The following is a 21,447-nucleotide window of genomic DNA, read 5'->3' as shown; positions in this document are numbered from 1 at the left end:
TGTTCTAGCAATATGTCTGTTTCTCGACTACAGTCTCTGACCTTGCCACTCCACCCCCTGCCAAGCACACATCCACAGAACTGCACTCCACAGCTTTTCTAAAAGGGCCTTTTTTTCCTACTTTGAGCTGCATTAAGGTTTGTCAATTGTCCAAATGTTGTGGAAGCTTCATTCAGCTAATAGTGTTCTCTAATAATATTTTCTCTCACATAATGGAGACTGGAGAAGAATGGGTGATTTAGTGAGAGCAAAAACAAACCTCTAAAACACAGAGAGCTTGATTTAATTCCTCATATCCACTCCTAGTTGCAGTATTCTAACAGAAGATGGATCCAACTGTGCTTCATACAAAGACAAGATTAGAATTTAGAAATATACTTCAGAATAGCTGCTGGAGATATAATGTGAGCTCTAATTATCCACAGGAATTCACCGTACGGTGCAAGACACCTTTTATTTGCAGGTGTAGAAAGTCTGTTATGTGTTACTTTGTGTATGTTTTCCAGATGAACTGTGGCTTCTCCTTAAATTGACTTTAGCACTTGAAATAAGGAGCAACGAGCCTTTGAATCAGTGTCTGGAAGCAATTGCATCTCTCCAGTGAGTGGGGTAAGAGATAGATTCAAACAGCCCTAGAGGCTGGCTAATGGATACCCCGCCAGTCTCCAAAGTGCCAGAGAGCATCAGAGTAATGGACAAGCCAGTGAAGCCACACAGTGACAATAACATGACCCACTTTAACAGGGAGGCAGAGGATCTGCGAGGACCAGACACCTGTCGTCTAGATAGCACTGCTCCATGCTGGTCCACCCACTGTCCACGCCAACGACTCAGAGTTCCACGTCACAGCACGGGGCCTCCTGTGCAGAACCTCTCTGTGTATCTGTCGATCTATCTTTCCATCTGTCGAGAGTTGGACAGGGCTTTAGGCAGCTGCCATTTTGAATGAACCCCATTGAACTCCTTTCAAGGGGTCTCTGGTGCCTGTTGAAAAACATCTGATATTGGTTGTTACAAGCTTGTTTTTTTTTCTTCAAAAATCGCTGTAAATTATACACTTCTGAAGTATGGCTTTGCAACTGTTTTGATACTGTGCTCAAAACGTAAATGCTAACTAATTAGAAGATCAATTCTAAAAGCAGAATGGCTAAGCTCTCACTAAAGTCTCAGTGAAGACTTGTGAATATTAAATGTGAGACACAGTTAGTACTTTGTAAATATGTTAAGGTGTGTCTCTATCCAGACAGCTCTCTTAAGGACAGACTGCATTACCACTGTGTGTGTGTGTGTGTGTGTGTGTCTGGTATTATTTTTCGTTCACAAGCCAGCTCCTCACGGGATAAACGCCGTCAAGCGCATGGGGATGGTTGCCATGACAACCTGTTTTGGCTCTCTCATCCTCTCCTTCCCGACATGTCGTTTGTTCAGGAGAGGGGGTGAGGGACGGGATACTGGGCTAGGCTTCTGGTCCGAGGCGCTAGCCTTGTAAGGTCCGAGGCGCTGGCCTTGTAAGGTCTGGCTAAGTGTACTGCTCGATGGAGTACACTATAAAAGTGCCAAGACAGTCTCGGTGACAGGGTCTTAAGCAGATATCTATCTACTATGGATTTACTGTAAGCCTTATCAGGGGAAAACAGCACTGATATGACTGATCATTCAGCTGTGAAACTGTCTGTGTTCTGTAAGTCAGAGTGGAAAAGATACAAAACTCAAAGTTGGATATTATTTTGGAATGAGATCATTCAGCTGAGCCCTCTGTCCAGGTGTCCTTTACGTAACCTAGTTTCTGTACCACTTTCAGGCTTTTGTCAAGTGTCACTTTGACTACGACCCCTCCCATGACAACCTGATTCCCTGTAAGGAGGCGGGGCTTAGCTTCTGCAGTGGAGACATCCTGCAGGTCTTCAATCAGGAGGACCTCAACTGGTGGCAGGTCAGCATCTCCCACACACACACACCCTGTCCCGTACATGTGTGTGTGTGTGTGTCTGTCATGTGATATACTTAACACAGTTGTTGTCATGTTGCATGTGTGGGTCTGTGCGTGTGTGTGTGAATGTGTGTGTGTGCATGTGTGGGTCTGTGCGTGCTTGTGTGAATGTGTGTGTGTGCATGTGTGGGTCTGTGCGTGCTTGTGTGAATGTGTGTGTGTGCATGTGTGGGTCTGTGCGTGCGTGTGTGTGTGCATGTGTGGGTCTGTGCGTGTGTGTGTGTGTGTGTGTGCATGTGTGGGTCTGTGCGTGCGTGTGTGTGTGCATGTGTGGGTCTGTGCGTGCGTGTGTGTGTGTGTGTGTGCATGTGTGGGTCTGTGCGTGCGTGTGTGTGTGCATGTGTGGGTCTGTGCGTGCGTGTGTGTGTGTGTGTGCATGTGTGGGTCTGTGCATGTGTGGGTCTGTGCGTGTGTGTGTGTGTGTGTGTGCATGTGTGGGTCTGTGCGTGCGTGTGTGTGTGCATGTGTGGGTCTGTGCGTGCTTGTGTGAATGTGTGTGTGTGCATGTGTGGGTCTGTGCGTGCGTGTGTGTGTGCATGTGTGGGTCTGTGCGTGCGTGTGTGTGTGTGTGGGTCTGTGCGTGCGTGTGTGTGTGCGTGTGTGGGTCTGTGCGTGCGTGTGTGTGTGCATGTGTGGGTCTGTGCGTGCGTGTGTGTGTGCATGTGTGGGTCTGTGCGTGCGTGTGTGTGTGCGTGTGTGGGTCTGTGCGTGCGTGTGTGTGTGCATGTGTGGGTCTGTGCGTGCGTGTGTGTGTGCATGTGTGGGTCTGTGCGTGCGTGTGTGTGTGTGTGTGTGCATGTGTGGGTCTGTGCGTGCGTGTGTGTGTGCATGTGTGGGTCTGTGCGTGCGTGTGTGTGTGTGCATGTGTGGGTCTGTGCGTGCGTGTGTGTGTGCATGTGTGGGTCTGTGCGTGCGTGTGTGTGTGCATGTGTGGGTCTGTGCGTGCGTGTGTGTGTGCATGTGTGGGTCTGTGCGTGCGTGTGTGTGTGCATGTGTGGGTCTGTGCGTGCGTGTGTGTGTGCATGTGTGGGTCTGTGCATGTGTGTGTGTGTGTTTAACCTCAGGCCTGTCACCTGGAGGGGGGCAGTGCTGGTCTTATTCCCAGCCAACTCCTGGAGGAGAAGCGGAAGGCCTTCGTGAAGAGGGACCTGGAGCTGGTCACCACTGGTACGTGTTTCCAACCAGCGGCACAGGCAGACAGACAGGACACATCTTTACGTCACTTCCTGCATCACTTAGAATCAAGTGGAATTCCTTTGTCGTGTTGGGATTTGAACCATCCCTGTTGTTTCTAACCTCCTCCCCTATGAGCCAACCCCTTCTACGTTTATCATTTAAGTAGGAAAAACTGCACTGGCTGAAAAGGGAAACCTAACAGAAAACAATCCAAAAATAAACGAGAGTGCCAGTAAAGAGAGTGAGACCATTACTGTGAGAGAGTAGACAGCTGTTGTGTCAGGTGACTTATGAGCAGCATCCTCTGCTGCCTGACCTCTCAGGAGAGATATTTCACCAGAGAAGAAGATCAGTAATGAGAGCCAGCATGACTCAGTCAGTCAGATTCAATCTGCTGTTTAATAAGCTGTATGTCCTGAATCAGAGAGGAGCCAGCCAGGACTCTTTCACACAAACACACACACACACACACCTGCACTCTCTATAACCGCACGCACACAAACACAAACACACACACACCTGCACTCTCTATAACCACACACACAAACACACACCTGCACTCTACGACCACATACACCTGCACTCTCGCTAACAATTCACACACACACACCTGCACTCTCTATAACCACACACACACAAACACACACCTGCACTCTACGACCACATACACCTGCACTCTCGCTAACAATTCAAACACACACACCTGCACTCTCTATAACCACACACACCCACAGACAGACAGAGGGCACCTACATGCACACAGTGCCCTCTGTTGCACATTGGAACAGGTGTTGAGTTAGACTGCTGCCAGGCACCACAGTGGAGAGGGGTGACATCATCACCAGGGCTGCTCCGCAGACCCGTCCCTGGCACACACACACTTTCCCAACTCTCGAAGCGCAGAGGAGCCGCATGCATTTAAAAGATATTTCATCATTAGAATTGTGTTGACTCAAGCAGAAGCTTTCATGCACCGTTTCTCTCTGCTTCAAACACTTAAACCTTCTGAGGCCCAAACTCACTCTGTGTGCTGCACTGAGGAGACCGCTGGGCTGTGTCAGAAATCTCCAATTCCCATGTGCTTTATGCTAATATCCTGGATCTTTAATTTATACTGCCCCCTAGTGTTGAGAACGGATCCGTCGCATCTCGTGAAGTGAATTTATTGTTTATTCTGGCTGTAAAAGTCAACAGCCCTAGAAGCACAGGTATATCACTGTTAACAGGGGGGGGCAGGGGTGAAGGGATGTGAGACGCAGCCTGTGTGGGGATCATATGTTTGGTGTGTTTTTCTCAGGTCCGCTGTGTGCAGGAATGGGTGGAAAGAAGAAGAAAAAGATGATGTATTTGACGACAAAAAACGCAGGTGCTTCTAAATAAAACCCCTTACTAAAGTCTACAGTGAACAGGAAGTGATGGACCCCTGTAGATGGAGTCAGACACACAATTCCATTTTTTGGTTTCTTTTCCCAGAGTTCGATCGCCATGAGCTGCGTATCTACGAGGAGGTGGCGAAGGTTCCGCCTTTTCGACGGAAGACGCTGGTTCTGATTGGAGCCCAGGGGGTGGGCCGTCGCAGTCTGAAGAACAAGCTGCTGGTGTCGGACCCCCACCGCTACGGGACCACCATGCCCTGTGAGTACAGCTCTTACACTGATGCAGCAGCACTATGGTATGGTGGTTTGCTATGGTAAATTGTCCTTTATCTGTGTGACCCGAGTCTCTCCAAGGCAGAGAGTTGACTCATTAAATAGTACTCCGCTCAACCTGACCAATCCCTCGCTACTTTAGTCACCTCCACCTGACCAATCCCTCGCTACTTTAGTCACCTCCACCTGACCAATCCCTCGCTACTTTAGTCACCTCCACCTGACCAATCCCTCGCTACTTTAGTCACCTCCACCTGACCAATCCCCTCGCTACTTTAGTCACCTCCACCTGACCAATCCCCTCGCTACTTTAGTCACCTCCACCTGACCAATCCCCTCGCTACTTTAGTCACCTCCACCTGACCAATCCCCTCGCTACTTTAGTCACCTCCACCTGACCAATCCCCTCGCTACTTTAGTCACCTCCACCTGACCAATCCCCTCGCTACTTTAGTCACCTGCAGGAAACCCAAAGTAGATGAGAAGGATGGGCAGATGTACTTGTTCATGACACGCAGCGAGATGGAGTCAGACATCAAGAACGGACGTTTCCTGGAGCACGGCGAGTACGACAGTAACCTGTACGGCACCAAGATCAACTCCATCCACGAGGTGGTGGACGCCGGCAAGATCTGCATCCTGGACGTCAATCCACAGGTGGGGACAGAAACCTACCACTCCAGACAAGCAAAAGTTGACCTGGGCCAAGATTTTAACCTCAGTGTTTGGCTAGCGTGTTCAAGACCAGACAGCTTCACACTCTACAACACGTGTTCGCCCCTCATACTCTCATCCTTTTTCGAATCTTTTCCTACTTGTTATTCTTGTAAAGTATAGATGTGGATCCATCAGAAGTAGACAGATCTCTAACATAGTTCATCCACTGTGTCTTCAGTGGGTGTATCTGTCACACCCACTGCATCTCTAATGCATGGGAGGGGGAGGCATTAAGCCATAATAGAATCCCATCAGCATGTTTATTCAACGGGCAGAGTCCCTTAATGATTAGTACCAACTCATTGGTATTTTGTGGAGTAAGATGAGTTTCACATCAGCCGAGCAAATCTGCAATGTGAAGGAACTCCCCCCCCCCACCTAACAGCAGTATTTCACCGTAACTGAATTCAACCACACAACTTGGCATGCCTGCGTCATGACAACGGCTCTTCGACCTCCTTCTTTGAAGGCTCTCAAGGTTCTGCGGACGTCGGAGTTCCTCCCCTACGTGGTGTTTATCGAAGCTCCGGATTTCGAGGTCTTGAAGGCGATGAACCGGTCAGCTATTGAATCCGGCGTAGTCACCAAACAGTTAACGGTGAGTCCACCTGTACATCCGCCAGCTACAACACCATTAGCTTTGCCCACCAAGCACACCAGGACCGCGACCCTTTCCACATTTTAACAACGTAATAATCTTTTGCAGTCTACCGTGTACAAATGACATTGTTTACAGTGACCCTTGTTGCCTTCTGTATCATAGTAATTACTGGTTGATGACATTCCTTCATTCTTCTACAGTCGGAACGTTGTTGTTTATGGTTGTGAATGATTTTTCCGCCAGGACTCTGATCTGAAGAGGACTGTGGATGAGAGTGAGAGGATCCATAGGGCCTACGGACATTACTTTGACGTCAACATCGTCAACGACGGGCTTGACGGTGCCTACCGCAGCCTGAAGGTGGCGCTGGAGAGACTGGGCTCCGAAAATCAGTGGGTGCCAGTCAGCTGGGTCTTCTAAGACCGGGACTGGACAGGCTGAAGTCCAAGACAGGGGTCAAGGGTCAGCAATCAATGGTCAGAGGTGGCACAAGCCCGCATGTAGCGAGGGACCAATCAGATGAGATTATGAGAGAATATGCTATGATTAGAGCTGGGAGACACAGTAGCTCGCTGGGCTATAGATTGGAGGTCTGTCGATAATAACCAGAATCGCCAGGATCAGGTGCAAAGAATCAGTCCCAAGTAGACCTTTTGCACAAAATCAGTCCTCTATAGACATGATGTCCAATGTATTTTTTGTATAGGAAAGAACAGATCGTTCTGATGTTTTTTCTGAAGGCTTTAGAGGTTTAATGGTACAGTGCATAGTGTGTGAGTGCCATGAGTGTGTAGACCCATGTTGAAGTAGGCTTATATATTTTGCGGATATTGTTCTGGAGGTCTTTGAGTGTCAAAATCAATGGATCGAGACCACATTTTTAGCCTTCCCAAATGTTACAAAGCTACAGGTATACTGTATACGTTGTGCAATGTTTACATAGAATATGTAGTTTAAGGACAGTTGAAAAGAATACCAAATGTCATATGTTTCTTTATATGAAAATCTGTACATTTGAACATCTGATCTTATGGTTTGTAAATATATGAAATGTGTTCTAGTAGTACTCTTATTTATGTTCTGTTCTTTAAAAAGATGACAAGCAATATATCTGAGACACACACACATCAATACACAGAGACTCACACACACACACTCAGACACGCATTACCACACACACACACACACCAAGGATAGTGCTCATGATAAATTGAGCTGGATTCTTGTTTCAGTGCATGTTCTTGAGTTCCTTCCTGAGGACGTTGACTCTTTCTGCCTTATGTTGTGCATCGGACTGTTCAGTCAGTCTATGGAAAAGTTATTGGAAATTGTTCATGTTTTTGTTACGTACCTACTGTATGACCACTGTCAATAATTCAATATTACTGTAAAGAAGTAAATCTTTAGGTAAAAATAATACAAATTGGTTGGATTATAGATTTGTTTTGGACATTTTAATACATTATTTTCTTGGATGGAAAAGTATTGTTTTGTCATGGCATAACAAATGTACTAGATGTCTTTTCCCACGATTCGAAATGAAAACCATGTGATTGCAAATCATTTGTAATTTTATATTTTTTCCTCACAATCTTGTAAATATTATACTGTAACAAAGTTATACAGTAGCGAACACGTTGGTGCTCTAATAACTATCCCAGCATGTTGCTATGGTGGGACAACTACTAGACACTGGCTCCTAAAAACACTGTATTAAATACTATGTTGTAGAGTAATGCTCCTGTTTGTGTCTTTTATAGTTGATCTATTAATACAACTTAATATGCATGGATGAGATTTAGTACTGAGCTCCTGGTTGGCTCACTGTGATAAGGCTTTAATTCTGTGCGCTTTTTGTACACTTTATCACTGATCCCAAGGAAGGAACATTTGTCCTGCAATGCTAGGCTGATATTGTGTCCTGGGTTTGACTTTCACAGTACATCATTGCTTCCACTCCCGAATTGCTGCGTATGACGCCTGTGTGGGTCCCACGCTCCACGTAGGTGACGTTGCATAAAGCATCCGCTGAAGGAGGAACTGCAAATGTCCAGTTCAGATGTTGGGGATTGGGATGAAGGCAAGGGCACCTAATGAGGGGAACTTGGCCTCTGACTTGAGGGTGGAGGAAGTGGTGTGGGTGGGAGGGTGGTGGGGGACAGGGGGGGTGGAGGCCTTAGACCTGAGGTGAAGGGGAACCTCCGGGTGTAAAGTTGGAGATTGGGATCAACCTGCAGTGGGAGAAAAGTCCGTCATTGTAGCAAGGCATATTATCACCTGTCTGTCTATGCTACAGTATATGCCTGATATATTTTTGCGGACAAAATAGATTACTGACAGTAGAGAGACATATTCCTTAACGGATGCAGTACCTGACAGTATGGGGGTGGGGGGTCTAGATCCAGTGAGTCATAGGGAGGAGGGTAATTGTAGGGGTGGGTTAGTAGAACGTTTTCTGCTTCCTGTTCCTGGACAGAGAGGGGAATGACGTAGATGGAGGGGGAGTTGGCCGGCTCCGATAGCATGTTGCTAAACCTCTTCTTTGCATGGCAGTAGCAAGCTAGCAGTATCCCAGTCATGGCTATCACCACTGCAGGAAATCTGAAAGTACGGTAGCAAGGTTCAAATCCGTCTCGGAAGAAAACCTAGTTGAGGCAGCACAAGGGTTACCTCAGTGGACTGGGTTCGAATCCAACCTGGGCCTTTTGCTACATGTCCACCTGTCTGTCCCTGCCCTGCTGTCTACCTTGAACTGTCTCTATCCAATAAAGCATGGAAATGGCTGAGAGGGGAAACATAAACCTGAGGGTTTGGTCAGCTTCAATAATGAAGCTGGATTCTCGTACATGACCAGTCTGTGACTGACCAAGAAAAACATTCATACATTAACAACCAAAAACAACCAAAAAACAACAACATTGACAGCAGTTGTTAAAGACTTACATATAAGGAAGATATTGTGTTCCCATTGCAGTGTTGAGGGGCCTCTGACTCCACTGTTTAAAGCTGGAGAACACAAAACAGATGCATGACGGTTTAACCTCTTAGAGAAGTTGAACCTGGTTACAAAGATCAAACCAGACCCTTCTTCATATACCTCCTCAACTACTCACAAACAAATAAAGTATCCAACGTCAGTCATGCCTTATACTCTCAGGATAAGGCATGACATTTATTTCATACAATTCATGATTCCACCCTATGTTGAAAGTAGCCAATCCCAAAGGACTTTGAGCAGAGAGATGATCAGATGTCACAGACTATGGAATACAAACCATGATCATTGGTTGGCCCCCGCCAAGTGAACCAAATTTGGATTCAAGCGTTTACCTTCCAACAATCCCAAAATCGTACAAATAAACGTTAGCTAAAAGGGCTAAAAACCTGTAGCTTTTCCTGAATCTTGTAAATCTAACTGTACTGTAACTTCTCATGTGATTGAGTCAATATTTGAAATTGAAAACTAAATTCAACTAACAAGAGTTAATAATAGGTATCGTGTCATACGCGACACATAGTTCTATAACTGAAAATATTTTAAGTACGCTGCAATTTGACATGTCCTACCTTTAAAAAACGTCTTGTTACAGGAAACTCTAAACATGTCAGCACCTTTCAAGGGATCTTAATTACTCTAAAACCTTTACAGCCTGACGGTTTTCTTTAAAGATACAGCTACAGATAAAGAAGATACAACTTGTATCTCCCAGAGAGGAATGACCTGGTTGGTATGGTTCTAACTGTTGGGTTGATATGAGGTAATCTGGGTTTTGTTGAAGCATGCAAGGTTGAGTTCATATTAACCACATGGACACCTTGTGTTTGTGTAAATGGATGGTGTACACAGGTTTTAGGGACCCTGGGAACCCCAAAAAGTTACGTTAAAATTCTTAGCAAAAGGTTTTTCACACAGATAAAAATCTTACCCTCTATGAATAAGATCAGAGGCATTGGGTAAAAAAGTTAGTTGTTTCCTTTAGTTTTCAGTACAAATCACACAAAGTACCACATTCAAATAAATACAATATCTCACTTTGCATTGATTGAATAATTTTGTCTTGGCAAATGTGTATCTTCTCTAATGTTAATATGAAAATACTTAATGGTAGATTCAAGTTGCCACCAACACTGTAGGGTTGTATGATACAAAACAATGCATGGCCAACAGTGAATGAAATACACACACCCAGGTAAAATGTCCAATGCTGTATGCAACTGACATAAATCAAGTTGGCTGTTGTTTTGTCTTTGATAGGTCTGTAATGTGGTACGGTTCGATCAACAGCAACAACAACAACAACAAGACAGTAGGGAACTGCATGGGGAAAGTAGTGTCCCTCTGGACTTTGTGATGATGCGGTTGATGGGTTGTGAAGAAGGGGTGCCCTGGATGATGAAGGTGGAGGTGGGAGGGCCCAGGTAGAGGTCAGCGGTGTGCCATTGGAAGCTGGCAGTCCTCTATGTAAGGAGGAGGGGGGACGTCTGCCTACACAAGCAATGAGGACAACAGTCACCATCTGAGAACACTCGAAATGGTTATTAATGTAAACGATGATCACTCAGCATTTGTCTTTTGAGCACCACATGCCATACGAGATCTGACAGGACAATGCGGTTGGATTTGTAACGATTCCGCTTGCTCTTTCGGGGTCAGGCGAGCTATACTTCCACGACGAAATGTAGAGCTCAGTACCTGACAGTACGGCGGTGGGCAGTGGAGGCTCAGCGAGTTGTAGGAAGGAGGGTCGCTATAACGAGGTGGAGAGTAGAAAGCGCAGAGGTGCTCCGCGTCCTCGTCATCCTCCTCTTCCTCCCCTTCCTCATTGTGCATGGGGATGATGTAGATGGAGGATGAGTGAGGGGGCTGTGGGACGATCAGGTCGTCCTCATCCGGGTTCCTCTGCTTGGTTCGGCAACAAATCATGTACAGAGCTAAGCCAAGCAGGAAGAAGGGGACTCTGGAAATGAAATGTGGGGTTTTAAGACTGGTCCAGCTACACATTCTAATGCCTAAGAGATTTGGATGAGATATGCTGTGCTTTCTCAGCGGTCTGTGTCCATTAGGGTACTGCATACCATGAACTGTATATTGTGCCAGCGGCAGTAAAAGTTTCACAGTAAATCCCAGGCTGCACAAAGTTAAGATAAAGTTGTAAAATTGTGAGAAAAGCAAAGTGAAGATAAACGTATTAAAATGTTGTTTTGAAGTACTAACTTCATAATGAGGATATAATTCATGTCCATGGTAGACACATTTGGGCTCAGGCTTTCTGTTGAGAAAAATACCCGTTAATGTGTAAGATACTTTTCATACACTAAATGTTCCTGTACTGTACATCACAAACAATGAAAGACTGTAACGTATTGCTTAATCCCAACGTGTTTATTATGACCTGTCAGAATTACAAAATATCTAACAATCTCCTTCCTGAAGTCTTGTTTCAGTGAAAATACAGAGATTATGAAAGAAAAGCAACACAGGAATATCTATTATTCATGTAATTGGCAAACAAGATAAAAAAAATATTGTTATTAAGTAGGCAATAATCATTCAAACAAGACATGATTTGAAAAATTAAATTAACCAACACATTTCTGCTTACCTTACCAACCAAGTAGTCAGGATACACAGTAACTGTAAGGCAACCTTTGAGTTGTTTTCGGGGCATCTCAACCCATTCAATTTACGCAATGTACGTCAAAGACAGTTGATTTTACAGCCTCATTGACCTGCTTAAAGACACAGCCCTATTAGTGGTTCAGTCAGTGACGCAAACATCCTATCACTGGCGCTAACCTACAACCTGCTTGTCGTTTAAGCACTGTAGGTGTCAGGGACGGTTCATCGAAAAAGAGTCAAACGGCAAGGGAAAAAGAAGATACAGGTACAAGTATGAAATCAGGTGAAATGATGATAAAGATGTCAGATGGCAAGGATATGTGAGAGAGGTTCCATGTCCAGGCGTGTTGCTGAGGAATGTTGCTGGAGGTGTTGGGACATGCTCAGGCCAGCAGTCCACACCAGGGAGATCTTCTGTGCAGTTGTTTTGCATGTAGGAATGTGTGGTTTTCAAGGTTATCAGATGTTCTAGAAGTTACTGTTTGAGAGGTTGAGGTTCTACACAGACAACTATGACAAAACACTTTGAGATTCGGAGGTAGTTTGGGATTATTTTAATACTTTTTACCTTTACAAATGGTTAGCCTTATCCGGGCTGAACCATGGCACTGCCCGTCCCAAACTTTATAAATGCCAATATTTTATATGAAACTAATTTCAAAATCACAAAAACGTGTAAGAAAATAACCTTTCCATAGAGAAAGTCTTGACATGGCTGCTCATCACCAGACGTTTAGAATTGTGATGGAGGAGGAGGAGGTGGTGGTGGTGGTGGTGGTGGTGGAGGAGCATGGCTTCCTCCCATTGGTGCTGGTGGAGGAGGAGGAGGAGGAGGAGGAGGAGGGACGAGGCCATTGGACAAGCTTGGAGGTGGTGGAGGTGGCGGAGGAGTGACACTGGTTTTGAGGGGAGACGGGGGTGGTGGAGGGGGGTTAGGGGAGGAAGTGAAAGTAGGCGGAGGAGGAGGAGGGGAAGGAGGGATGGTGGATGAGGTGAAGAAAGGATCAGGAGGGGGAGGAGGAAGCTCATCAAAAATGGAGGTAGGTGGAGGTGAAGGAGGAGGCAGGTTGTTAGGCGGAGAAGCAGAGGCCGGTGGAAAGTCCTGGGTGAGTGTGGGGATGGAGGGTAAAGTGGGCACTGAAGGTGGGGGCACAGCAATTCCAAGGTTGGATCTGTGTGGGTGAAAAGAGAATTGAGACTATTGAGAAACAAGTTATTATCTCAATCTCATACTTAATGGTGCTTGATAAATGCGACTACATTTCTGACTCATCATTGCAAAGTGCAAACATGACTTCTCCACAGATCCAGATCACAGCAACGTCTGACTCACATTCTGGGCCAGAGATAACCAACTGCACCGTGTGTTACATCAGTGATTAGCTTACCCAGTGGGAACAACCGGACATGCTACAGGCTCCGCTGCACGACTGCACAAACAAGACAAAAAACAAGTCTCTGCTTGAACGTATTTCACACCTGGTTGCTCTTAGGGATTTGTGCTTAACTAAGAACAGTGCCTAGTACTAGTTATCAGAAAAATAACATCTAGTGTGATTTTAATAACATCGAGTGTGGTTTACCAATAGTACCCAAAACATGAATAGTAGTAGCAATACAGTTGTAGTACGCTTGTAGTAGTACTTGAAGAAGATGTAGTCACACTAGTAGAAGTATTTGTAGTACAGCAACAGTATTAGAAATAATTGTAGTAACGGTCAAAGTAGTTGCAGTAGTAGAAGTATTTGTGTGCGTACCCTTGGTGGACTCCTATACTCTGTATGCTGTCCATAGACCCTGTCTTCTGTGGACGCAGCCCAGAGACCTGAGGAGAAAATGAATAGTGACTGAAAGCAGTGGCTCAGTCCATCACTGTCCTTAAGTCTGCAATGAATCACAACATGGCTGACACAGTACCAAGATTAAGGGTGCTGGGTGACAGAGGATCACCCAGGTGGTTTAATGGTCTCCCTGCTATTCCAGATCAGTTGTACTGTATGTTATTTGTTCGTTTAAAAGCTTTTAAAAGCTTTTTTTATTGGCTGTTTAGCTGGTGTGAGTGTGTGTGTGTGTGCTGCAGTGCCAACCACAAAGTAGTGTCCGATGTTGTCAAGGATGGAGTAGCAAATGGGCACTCTGGAGTATTCAGTCACAGCCCCCGGGTCTGCCTTGCGAGAGAAGGTCAGGGAGGGTTTCTTCTTTGCTTTTGTTAAAACACCAATCTCCCTCCGAGACACATTTTCATGGTGGAAAGCTACTGCCTAGAAGAGAGAGCAGAAACCACATCACCTCTACCAAGCAGAACCCATTCCCATACTTTGTTCCAGAGTCCCAGAGTTGAAAGAAATGGCATAGTATACAGATCTATAGGTTAGAGTAATTGCATAGTGATGGGTGATGAATTGGAGCAATTTCATCTGAAGACTGATCTATCACTGTTTGAAGTCAGTATTCCATCAGCTGCAGAGTTGATTCAATATTATTGATTTGTTGAGTTAAACAGTGATTAACTGCAGTATTGTAATTAACCATGTCCTTTTTTCACATTGTGGGCCCTTTAACAAAGTGTTTTTATTCTATAACTCAAACTATGGACTGTGCCTCATTTTAATAAAACTGCTCAATTCAATGTTTCATACAATACCATAAATGACCGTCACCTCATAAAACTAATTAAGTGGAATTTAATCCATATATTTAAATACTCGAGGTGACCTACAGCGTTCTCTGTTCAGTCGCTCACCAGAGTGAGGAGATTGATGGAGGACTCCATGTCTTTCAGCTGGTTGGCCTGTTGGTCTAGCAGTCTGAGAAGGGTGGTAGCCAGACCGTTAATCTGGTAGGTAACACTGGCCAGGGCTTGGGTTGTTAACGACATGGTCTCCTCAATACACGCCCTTCTGTCCTCCACCTTCAAAAGTTTCCAGTTTGTAAAAACATACATTTAAAAAACGTTTAGGTTATGTTGTTATCGCTTACACAAGATTCTCTATAATAAGACAAATACAATTTGAAATAATATAAAACCCAAACTTGTCCTTGCCCTCTTAGAAACTATTGTTTGCTTTACAAATTATTAATATTATGCAACATTTGCATAATATTGCACTGGCTGAGTAACTAAAATATGAACACCACACAAGGGTTAATTGAATTATTAATATAATGCATAATTTACTGAGTGTCGTGCGTGTGCTATGTCCGTGCTTTTACAAGTAGGGCCTATCTAAAGTTTTTTTCTATGCGCGGATCGTAAAAATGGCTCACCTGCAGATATTTGTTTTCGTAGTAATCGGCAACTTTAAGAAGATTGTTATAGTTTTCAAGGAGCCCCTTCCTGGCAGAGGGTGCTTCTTGAAATATTTGCGTTATGAGCTCTGTATAATTATTTGTGTCTGTCATTTTGTATAATCCAGTTTCTTAGATCCAAATGCTATTCGAAGATGAATAGACGCCTTGGCTCAACTTGAAATGACAGGCGAAGAATGGGCGGATGGACAGGGTCTATGCTGAACGCGGAATATCCGCGGGGCATGAGTTTTCATTGGAGGTAGGCTTAGCTACAGCCCAGTGGCACCAAATTCTACAATAATATTTGATTCAGTTCGTTGAGTATAAAGTGATAATATTTCACTATGAGAGTGACATGTAAGAAAGACACGAAAGGTTACACTTTACTAAAACTATTTCGACTGTCCTCCAGTTTAAAGTTAAACTGTTTAAATCAAAGTACGCGTTTGCTAAGGAGTCCACTAGAGGTCAGTGTTACAACGTAGGAAGGAGAATAGCCAATGGAAACTCACCAAACGTTGGGTGCGAGTGAGAAAAGAGTGTCTGACTGACACTCTTTTCTGACACTGACAGGTCGACTAGTTTGTATTGCTAAATTGGGTGAAATATGCTATTTCGATTAGGCTACAGTTATTTTTATTTTTTGGGTGTGTGACCGTAGGTAATCTTAAAACAGTGATACAGGTCAACACAGAACCCCTATAAACATGTTCTGTAAGCTAAAGAGGGCATTGGATAGTTGTTTTTAGCACACAATCAGCTCAGTGCCAGTGGAATGTCAATTAATAATTTTCTGGGCTTGCCGCTACTTTTAAGCCAATTACGTTCCAGTGATCCTGTTCCAGCAAATCGCCTTCTGCGAGGCATACCTTTCTCCTTCACTTTTTTTGTGTGAGACAACTGCCAATCGAACTGCATCTGTAGAGGCGTGCAGGTGTTCAGACAAGAATTAGGGCCGCTGTATCTCTTATTTTTTAAATTTTTATAATGTTACCTACTGCAGCTTTCAGTACCTTGGTAAAGTAATAATTTTGCTTTATTGACTGTCTTACAGTGAGCACACCTATTATTACGAGAACAGCACCGTTTTATTTTGTATCGTACTACTAGTTTACCTTATAATAAGGGAGACAATACTAGATAGACAAAGCTGGGTTAGAAATGTCATGTCTCCTTTACCTTTAATGTTGTCGTAGAAGGATATTAAGTGTTATTTAGTCATTAATCATCCTTAATCGTACTGTTCATTGCTCATATTACAGTCTTTGTGATGTTTGTCTTTTGATAATGTGTTAACGGCTCCTATCCTTTACCTGTTATCTATTTACTGTGCACCCGTAATCACACTTAATCACACATGTTATGTGTGTAGATCTGCAGTCCAGACACAAGCAGAGGTGAAAGTTCATCAACAAAAGCTTCATCTTGTGATAATACAGGTTGTAAAGAACATTGAACTGTTTGATTGCTTATAGACATTTAATTACGTCAGTGAGTGGGGGGGGTAAATGGACAACTTTAGATTCATTTTGCACAGTCATGCGCCAAAATTGCTGGACTGTTACATGAAATCCACAGGGGAAATACAATTTTCTCAGTTTATTAAACTGCCCTGTGGGTGACAAAAAAACGTGAGCTTTGTAATCATATTGATGGTGTACATTTTTTTATAAAAATATGGAAATAAAATACATTCCACATATGGTTTGAGTACTTCATACAACAGAATATTTGTGTATGCACCAGCATCAGTTCCTACATGTAGAGTAGACAGTGTGTGCTCTATATTGATACTTCGAGAAAACAACCGGCTGTGTTGTTTATTTCATTCACTGTAGAATATGTCCAGACACTGACATTGACTAATGGTGGCTATTTCATCTCCACGGTTTGAAGTTCTACTTGGTTCGGTAGGCCTCGTAAACACATTCTGTTTGATACCAAAGCATAAAATTAGATCCAGTTATGCACTTGTCAAATATCGCAGCGAACGTGCCTGCGTCTGTGCCCTCTTGTTGTTCTGCAGGGCTGCAGCAGGAACGCAACCCTGGTGTGCTGCAGATACCAGCCAGAGAAGACCACACAGGTGTGGGAGTCAGATGGCTGAGCGGTTAGGGAACTGGGCTAATAATCAGAAGGTTGCCGGTTCAAATCCCGGCAGCGAAAAATTACATTCTGTCCTTGGGCAAGACACTTCACCCTACTTGCCTCTGTGAGAATGTCCCTGTACTTACTGTAAGTCGCTCTGGATAAGAGCGTCTGCTAAATGTAAAAATGTCTCACACAGATGCTTCCCTTCACCCCCCTCATGACACCAGTGTCAAACTCCACAAAACCTTTGTCACCACCAATTCACCTGTTTAAAGATTATTCTATCACCATTAACCTTGTTGCTGTGTAGCTTGCAGTATTTGTGGGGTGGTTGGTTTAATCTTGGCAGTGAATTAGAACTACTGTGGCGCACTGCTATTTTATACTTTAAGTCTTGGCTAGTGCTGCTACATAACTGTACTAAAATGCCATAAACAGGGAAATACAATAGCCAAGATTATGCAACCAAAGATTATTTCCTGTGAAGGTTTCACAACAACCAGTTTGTCCAAGTGAGGATAGGATGTGTGCGGCTTTTGTATTCACTCGGGGGATATCACTGATCTCACTCTGCAGTCCTTGGAGAACCTACAAGCAAATTATACAGTCCACACAGGGCATGGGAAGTAACATTAAACCAAACTATAAGATGGATAGCTTATATTAAGACATGACATTTTCTCAGGACTGAAAGCCTATTTAAACATTCTGCCCCCCATAGAGACCAGAACACTTCCAATTCTGCCCACTGGCACACCAGCATTAGCCTAGCGCCTGACTAACTGCTATTTTATGGGCTTGTTTTTGTGCCCCCATGAAGAACAGTGCTGTGTCCAGCCAGCCTCTGGATTGGTAAGTTATTTCATTTTATTGAGAAGTCTTACTAAACCTTGCTGATAATATCAGTGTTGCTATAGTACACTGATTTTTAGGGTAGTCAAAACACTATGTGGGGAGTTATTTGTGTCAGTTAAAACTGCATCCCCACACCAGTTGGCCTTTCAAAACCAAAGATTATATGATGTATTGTTCTTGAACAATGTTGTAAAAAGCATTGAAAGACATAGATGAAACTTGAGTCAAATGAAATTCGATCCTAACAATTCACATCAACAAAGGAAAGAATGGATATTTTGTTTATTTCTCAAGAAATAAGAGAGTATAAGTTTAGCATTAAGGGAGGGAAGGGTGAGGAGCTAGAGGACTATGAAAACATACCACTACGGTTAGATTTTGGGCAGAAGAAGATCTTTCAGTTTACATTTACATTTAGCAGACGCTCTTATCCAGAGCGACTTACAGTAAGTACAGGGACATTCCCCCGAGGCAAGTAGGGTGAAGTGTCTTGCCCAAGGACACAGCGTCAGTTAGTATGACCGGGAATCGAACTGCCAACCTTCTGATTACTAGCCCGATTCCCTCACCACTCAGCCACCTGACTCCCCTTTTACTGTTTACTGAAGATGAGAGAAAAAAAGCATGTACACAGATTTAAAATAGTCCCCTTATCCTACGCATATAAACATAGACACGTACACACACACACCATCCAGATCCAATGGTGTGCAACCTATGCCTTTTCTATCAGTGGAGATTGGATGCTCAGGGCTATTACAGATTCGCCACGCTTCACAGACTTTCATTATAGCTCCTGAATTCAATTAGTGAGCTGGAGACTCCAGCAGAACTAGACAGGGGGATGAAGTGTATAGACTCACACCCACGTACACACTTACACTTTTATCCAACAGCCAACACTATCCACCGTGGCCCTCTACCCACTGTTTGTCCCCAAATAACGTTGACTTTGGACCCAATTTCAGTCAAGATTATCAGCACATTTACAGCAGTAATTGCTCAAGGCTTCAAGGGACCAGTCCTCTTTTCGGTCGGTTCAGTAAAATTCAAGTTGTGTTGTCGATGTTTTTTGTGGTTTGACGGTTTCTTGTGAAGGGTCAGGGTTCAAACCAACAACAAATGCAACACTGCACAGAGTGGTCTTGAGAATTCAAGAAGCAACACTATTACCAAGCTTTATCTTATACTGTTCTGAGATTCAGTAGTATTATAAGTAAATTAAGAAAGAGTTTTGTTTGTCTAATATGAGTGTTTGTGAGCCAAGTTCATGCTTGCCCACTGGGGAGAATTTATACGTCAGTTTAAATGTCATATTATTCATATTCAATTAAAAAAAAACTTGAATCCCACGACAACAAAACCATACGTGGTTCAAAATCAGATGGTTCAGCCTGGTTCAGCTGGCTGAACACTGCTCACCTGACGTTCATCAAGGCCAACTCTTCAGTGAGCTGGTATCAAACGACGTCCCTGACAGCGGAGGAGGACGATAACCCAGAGGGGCTCATCTGATGGGGAAAAACAGAGATACTGCTGTCAATGAGTAACCAGACCACCTCCACCTGCTCACATGGGGAGCACACGTGCATCAGCTTGGAAGCAGGCCACTCACCAGGCTACCAGAGGGCAAGCAGCAGAGCAGATGCTGTCCGCCTTGGGATGAGATTGTCTGTCTGGCCGCTGTTGACCAGATCCTGGGTCGACAATAGAGGATGCCAGATGACTTTCTGGGAGGACAGATGATGTTGTGTAACAATGAGCTGGTGCCTCTGGAGCCTGACCCAGGTGCAGGCTCGGCTACTGTCGGACTCTTTTTCTCTCTGACCTGGTAACCTCACATTGACAGAATGTTGACTTTCTGTTTTCAGCCATCTAAATGTGTCCCAAAAAGGTATGAGTTCTCAATTTTGCTTTTGTGTTTTGCAATTACCTTCTTGACCTCTTACCTTCTCACTTTATTATGATAAATCTGTAACAGGCTGACACGTACTAGGTGTCCCTCATAACAAGCTGTGGAGCAAAGGTAGATCTAAAGAGAGATTAAAAGCCCTTTTAAGATCTTAATAGCCACATAAACACAACTTCAGCACAAAGCAAGGCAATGGCAGATATGCACCACTGCCATCAAGTTCGGAACGGAACAACGTTTGGATGCAAAGACCTTGGGTTGAGAGATAACAGTCACGTCATGTCCAGATACTGTAGCCTAAGGCTCATTGTTAACGAAAGCCATCGCAGTTATCTGGATTTTTGCAGACTTTGAACAACACTATAACATAACAACCAGTATTAACTGCTATTAATGTATCAATCGTAATATTATCAGGATTGTTGAGTGACACTGTCAGCAGATTTCCAGTAGACTCGTGGTGTCAGAATGGGAGGCAGGACTGTGACTAAGCCTGACCACGTTTCCAGTGGAAACAGTGACTAGTAACAACCACAGTTTTGTTACTAACTTAAGAACGTTCTCTCTAAAACAGTCCTTGTAACCTTGCATGATTGCCCAATATGGGAACAGTCTCTTCCACAACGTCATTCCCTGTTGAGGTTTTCTCCTCACTATTTGCAGAATGTTAAAATGACTAAAGGTGGATTTGGTTTGATAGACAAGTGCCCACAATAACTGGTTCTGTTTTGTGTTGTTTAGCTTTTCGTTCTAGTGAGATCGTGAATCAAATAGATCAAATAATGGAGAGAACACAGACCTTCTTTGGAGGTGAACTTATCAGTTTCTAAGCTCATGACCAGCTCTGTTCAGGTGTGCATCTGCCTTGAGGTTTTGCTTATTTATTTATTCTGTGGTTGTAAGTACATATGATTTGATTTGAGTGTAGAGTTACAAACGTAAGAAACAATAGAAAACAACAGAGTTCTGCGTGTTTCTGAACGTCCATAGTCGCGGCCCCGGCCCAAGACTTTATGTTAAGAGTTATGCTACCCCTTTGTTTAATATGCAAAGAACATTCAGGGTGCAGGATATGCTAAATGTTGCATGTAGCATTTAGCAAATAGGATTGGGCAAACTTGTACACTCACTAAATCTGCTTGAGGAGATTCTCCAGAATTCCATGACGATGACATAGTTGACACAGGTCTTAAGAGCAACTACACGGTTCGCTTCCTCAACGATTATGCCTCAGTCTTCATACATACACGCACCACATGTTCTGTGTTTCCATGTGTTGAGGCCATTCGCTGTTCTCTCTTTCCCATTCAATCTCTTCTTCTCCCCCCCCCCCCTTCACCCTCCTACTCTCTTATAAAGCCCCAGTTCAGTTCTGATTTGGCTATGTGATCCCCTCTCCACCCCCACCAGCATCTGTTCAGTTCCGGTATATCCACTGCACCACATGTTCTCGTGCTCTGCAGAATGTTTAATAGCTCACAGTGCTGTTTGGATTCAAACGCTGGAGAATATGTTAATGTGCCCCCCCCCCCCCCCCCCCCCCCT

General features: G+C 44.1%; 2 protein-coding genes across 6 annotated transcripts in view; one reads left to right on the top strand and one right to left on the bottom strand.

Annotated features, from left to right (window-relative positions):
* mpp2b (MAGUK p55 scaffold protein 2b) overlaps positions 1 to 7,870 on the top strand; it is a 29,079-nt gene extending 21,209 nt beyond the window's left edge. For all 3 annotated transcript variants that reach the window (XM_062475248.1, XM_062475247.1, XM_062475246.1), the window contains 7 exons: positions 1,802 to 1,933; positions 3,055 to 3,157; positions 4,464 to 4,532; positions 4,640 to 4,801; positions 5,270 to 5,472; positions 6,002 to 6,130; positions 6,377 to 7,870. In XM_062475248.1, coding sequence (XP_062331232.1) covers positions 1,802 to 1,933; positions 3,055 to 3,157; positions 4,464 to 4,532; positions 4,640 to 4,801; positions 5,270 to 5,472; positions 6,002 to 6,130; positions 6,377 to 6,553 — 975 coding nt within the window. In that variant the 3' untranslated portion in view covers positions 6,554 to 7,870. The remainder of the gene's footprint in view (positions 1 to 1,801; positions 1,934 to 3,054; positions 3,158 to 4,463; positions 4,533 to 4,639; positions 4,802 to 5,269; positions 5,473 to 6,001; positions 6,131 to 6,376) is intronic.
* Positions 7,871 to 10,080: 2,210 nt separating this feature from the next.
* On the bottom strand, positions 10,081 to 15,401 carry abi3b (ABI family, member 3b). Of its 3 annotated transcripts, XR_009931949.1 has the most exons (10): positions 15,021 to 15,401; positions 14,497 to 14,664; positions 13,841 to 14,014; positions 13,511 to 13,578; positions 13,142 to 13,183; positions 12,585 to 12,925; positions 11,737 to 12,518; positions 11,349 to 11,403; positions 10,827 to 11,091; positions 10,081 to 10,619 (listed from the first exon to the last, which is right to left on the bottom strand). XR_009931949.1 is itself a non-coding variant. In XM_062475491.1 (7 exons), exons 1-7 carry the CDS (start codon positions 15,153 to 15,155, stop codon positions 12,487 to 12,489), a joined length of 960 nt encoding a protein of 319 aa, XP_062331475.1. In that variant the 5' UTR covers positions 15,156 to 15,401; the 3' UTR covers positions 11,444 to 12,486. The 3 variants fall into 3 exon arrangements, 1 of the variants encoding a protein (XP_062331475.1); XR_009931950.1 differs by lacking the exon at positions 11,349 to 11,403; XM_062475491.1 differs by lacking the exons at positions 10,081 to 10,619; positions 10,827 to 11,091; positions 11,349 to 11,403 and having other exon boundaries at positions 11,444 to 12,518.
* Between the last annotated feature and the right edge of the window lie 6,046 nt (positions 15,402 to 21,447).

Source organism: Osmerus eperlanus, chromosome 12 (assembly GCF_963692335.1).
Source record: "Osmerus eperlanus chromosome 12, fOsmEpe2.1, whole genome shotgun sequence".
Classification (NCBI taxonomy): Eukaryota; Metazoa; Chordata; class Actinopteri; order Osmeriformes; family Osmeridae; genus Osmerus; species Osmerus eperlanus.
Note: the sequence above shows the minus strand (reverse complement) of the source record. Positions and strands in the feature narration are given on the sequence as shown.

Bases quoted from the DNA above. Each gene is read 5' to 3' on its own strand.
- abi3b (XM_062475491.1), bottom strand. From the start codon at position 15,155: ATGACAGACACAAATAATTATACAGAGCTCATAACGCAAATATTTCAA. The intron at 13,579-13,840 runs GTTGGCACTGCA...TTTTCTCCTCAG, and splicing joins ACATCGGACACTACTTTGTG to GTCTCTGGGCTGCGTCCACA. The intron at 12,926-13,141 runs GTAAGCTAATCA...TCACCCACACAG, and splicing joins TGTCCGGTTGTTCCCACTGG to ATCCAACCTTGGAATTGCTG.